A 4240-nucleotide genomic window follows, 5' to 3' on the forward strand; every position below is an offset into this window, starting at 1 on the left:
AGTTAAACTGAACCTAATTTAACTAAAAATTAAGAATCTAATCTATCATTATTTCAAGATGTGAATAGAAAAACTAAAAATTAAGCATGGTTACTTCACTAACAATTTAAATTTTGTGGACTAAATCGTCCAAACCATTAAATGATTTATAAAAAATTAAAAGTTTGAACAATTTTTTTATATATATATATAAATAAAGACACTTAAATATTAAAAAATGAAAATATTATTAACCCATTTTTTCCTCATGAAATAACGTTACTTGTTTTATCATTCTTGAAGGCTAAGGAGAATCATAAGCAGTTTACTTAAGAGTCTAAAAATCTTTCCAACAAGAAGGGAGCGTCTTGAAAGGAAAATACAAATCATGGATTATTATTATTATTATTGGAAAGACTTATATTTTCTTAAGTTGAAAGAGTCTATTTTAATACCGGTCTCCATGAACCACAACACTCCTTACCAAATACGCCGCCGTTTACTTGCAAAAATAATTTAAGAGAAAATTCTTTCTTCGCAGCAAAGAAAAACACAAACCAAACACGGCCTCAAAAACACACTTAACGTAGAACCAACCAGAACGCCCCCCCTCTCCTGTCTTGTCTGAAAACAATTCCGTTTTAGCAAATCTTTGTCTCTCTACCCGAGCTGACTCAGAGCACTATTAACTCAAGAAATGAGTCAGGAATCGTTCATATACAGCTTCGTGGCTCGAGGGACAATGATTTTAGCTGAGTACACCGAGTTCACTGGCAACTTTCCGGCGATCGCAACTCAGTGCCTTCAAAAACTCCCTTCTTCTAATGACAAGTTCACTTACAATTGTGATCACCATACCTTTAATTTTCTTGTTGAAGATGGCTACGGTAATTTCTCTTCCTTTGCAGTTTCGGCCTTCCATTTTCTCTTCGTTTTATTTCAAGTGAAAGTATGGATCTTGTTGGTAAAGTTTCTTTCCTTTTGGATTTGCTTTGTTTTGAGCCTAAAATCGCAACATGGGCTCTTTTATTTTTGTTACTGGTAATTTTGGCAATATAATTACTGTCTGGTTTCGAAGGAAATTGAGTGAGGTGGGGGGGGGGGGGGGGGTTGTGCCTTTTTTTTTGAATTGAGCGAGGTGGGGGGGGGGGGGGGGGGGGGGGTGGTTGATTTTCCATTTTTAGTGGCAGGAGTAGAGGTCCAGTTCTGTATGTGCTATTTCTGTTATTGGATTGCATGTATGATTTATTTGTCCTAATTCTCAAATTTTACATCCCCACTTAGATTACTGATAGAAAAAAAATACATCTATTACATCACCCCCATATTATAAGAAAAAAAATATACATACATAGATGCAAGTACAAAATGTTGCAATATAGTAATCAAAATGCATATCATTTTATAATTTATAAAATTTGTAAATCCTCAGTTTCCTTTTGTTTTATGTTTTTGTTTTTATTGTCAAATAAATGGAGATTGTGTGTACATTTTACAAACATGACTTATCAAAAGTTGTATATGTTCAATTTTCTATCAATAGAAGTATTTTAGTGAAATTGTAGTCTGTATAAGATTCTAAAATCTTACAAAAGCTAGTTATTAATTTTTGGTTGAATGATCATTGCTTAAGATTTGGCAATGTAATGGAATTGTGCTAAATTTTGAATTCATAACCATATTCGAAGGTGAAGTTGCAAATTTTTTTAATCTCCTATAAGTCCAAGCTATTTTTCCTTGTCCCCGTCGTATCTAGAGGAGTGTAGGAAGGGTTGGCTGTGAACTGTACTGTCTTTCCGGACTCCTTGAAATTTTGTATAAGAAGTTTTGAAATCATCTAGCAAAATGGCCGTGGAAGACCCACAATTCATATATTGTGCATGTCCTGTTATAATTTGAGGGATGGAACAAGTTGATATGCTTGATCAGAGTTTCATATTTTGTTTATTTATATATATATGCATCATTTATCTGCTATCTGTGGAAAGTAATTTTAGTTGTCAAAGCAACATTAGTTACAATACAACCATGACTTCATGTTCTTAAGGGTTGTAAGTCCACCCTAAAATATGACCACGTTATTTAATCCAGGCCTGCATTTTGGAGTATTTATTACTACTATGTCCACTATGTCCCCAACCTGAGATAGGATGGCATAGTCTACTATTCACTTCTTTCGAAACTTGTGGGAGGTTGTAGTTGCTTGAGCAGCTCTCTCTTCCCTCGTTAGGATTGGTGAAGCTCCTTCACTTATTGCTCGATCCAATCTTGAACCTGTTGGGATCCTTTGTCATCTGGTGTAATAAGATGCATCAGTCTAATGTTGTGGGGAACTTTTAATGCTTCTAGCCTTCCCTTGATATGATGTTTTGTGCAATTTGCAGCTTATTGTGTTGTTGCCAAAGAAACTGTTAGCAAGCAAATCTCCATTGCATTTTTGGAACGCATGAAAGCAGACTTCAAGAAAAGATACGGGGGTGGTAAAGCTGATACTGCTGCTGCTAAAAGTCTCAATAAGGAGTTTGGGTACGTGCATCTATGAAAGTACATAAATCATTGAACATAAAGAAAAGGTCTTTCAAGATTTATGTTTTATTTTTTACTATGAGTTTTGTACTTTAAAGCAAGACTATACGCTCCTTATTTCAGGCCAATTATGAAAGAGCACATGAAGTATATTATTGACCACGCTGAAGAGATTGAGAAGTTAATAAAAGTGAAGGCTCAAGTTTCAGAAGTTAAAAGCATAATGTTAGGAAATATTGACAAGGTAAATGAAAAAAAAAAAGACCAGTTTCTAAATTGCTGTTAAAGTATGCGTTTTTTGTCTGGTGCTCTTATACACCAATTTGAGCATTTTATTCCAGGATTTGCTCAGTTCTCGTTAAATTCTAGGCAAGAATGCTTTTTTTAATAGTTAGGATTTGCTGGGAGATTCTGCTATCTTTAAAGACCAGAATCATGCAATGCTCCTGTCGAAACTAGCTAACTCTATATATGAAATGCGTCTTTGTGCTCTTTTAAGATGGCTTATAAAACAAGAAACTAAATGTATAGTAGTAAGCATCAGAGACCAAAAATCCTTTCTGGATGAAAATGGAATTATGGTGGGAAGTGTCATTTGAACAAGTTATGTTCTGACACGATTTTTATGAGTGTCAAATGGGGTTCTGCACTCTTTTTTTTTTTTGTCTGCTCTCTTGTTAGGATACCTTTACAGAGAGCTTAGAAGCAAGAACTAATGTAATGTAGAACATTTGCTTAAGAATCTTAGCAAGTCCACTAAAAATGGAAAAGAAAAGGAACCTTGCCTGGTTAATAGCCGTGTTTCAGGATAAGTTATTTCATAAACCCTGTATGGATCAAACAACTTGCATTGCAAAACATTAAGCATGGTGATTGGTCTAAATTATCATAGTATAAGTTGTTTTCTCGCACAGATGTGATCGGCCCTGTGCGATTAGTTCTTGTACTGCAGATTGAAAGGTTTGTTTGGTGAATCTCATGTAGAAATTGAGAACTAAGGATTCATTAGCTTTTAAATGGAACAACCTTTATGAATTGCATTGATCAAACATGTAAACTTGTCAAAATTAATCATCTGCAAGCAATAATTAAGTGATTAAATCTTGTTTGTATTGTGTTGCTTGAAGAGTTAGAAATGAGGTAACAGGTAATGGAAACAAAATGCATGCCGCAACATATACCTGCTTATTTGATGGCTCATGTGCCCTTTCCAGGCTATTGATAGAGGTGAAGCCATAGCGACTCTTGCTGACAAGACTGAGACTTTGCGTGATCAGGTTGGTTAACCGTGCAAACTTTTAAATCTGCTCAATCCATTCATGACAAGTACTTTGACTGTTTTCCTTGATTTATAACTTAGGCCCAAGCATACAAGAAACAAGGGACACAAATTCGACAGAAAATGTGGTATCAAAACATGAAGATCAAGTTGGTTGTCCTCGGGATCTTATTGATTCTGGTACTAATTATTTGGCTTTCCATTTGCCATGGATTTGATTGTTCCAACTAGTAATCATTCATACAGAGAACTGAATGCTATATACAAAAAGACTTTGAACTGTTTATGTTCGAACTTCGGCAGAGGAGTTTTGGTTTCATCAGATTGGTATCATATCTTCTTAGCAAGTTGGCATGGAGAGAGATCTTAAGTTGTCATTAGCTTGAGCGTTGTATCATGTGTTGTAGTGTGCCAAATATTACACGGACATTATTTTTCGCAGTTTTCCTGTATTCG

At 34.9% G+C, this 4240-nt stretch overlaps 1 protein-coding gene across 1 annotated transcript; it reads left to right on the forward strand.

Moving 5' to 3' along the window:
- The first annotated feature begins 518 nt into the window (after nucleotides 1-518).
- LOC105120182 (vesicle-associated membrane protein 724) lies at nucleotides 519-4225 on the forward strand. Its single transcript, XM_011018372.1, has 5 exons — nucleotides 519-866; nucleotides 2364-2505; nucleotides 2629-2749; nucleotides 3720-3782; nucleotides 3866-4225. Exons 1-5 carry the CDS (start codon nucleotides 677-679, stop codon nucleotides 4013-4015), a joined length of 666 nt encoding a protein of 221 aa, XP_011016674.1. The 5' UTR covers nucleotides 519-676; the 3' UTR covers nucleotides 4016-4225.
- The last annotated feature ends 15 nt before the right edge of the window (nucleotides 4226-4240 follow it).

The sequence above is a fragment of the Populus euphratica genome, unplaced genomic scaffold (genome assembly GCF_000495115.2).
Source record: "Populus euphratica unplaced genomic scaffold, PopEup_1.0 scaffold5334.1, whole genome shotgun sequence".
Taxonomy (NCBI): Eukaryota; Viridiplantae; Streptophyta; class Magnoliopsida; order Malpighiales; family Salicaceae; genus Populus; species Populus euphratica.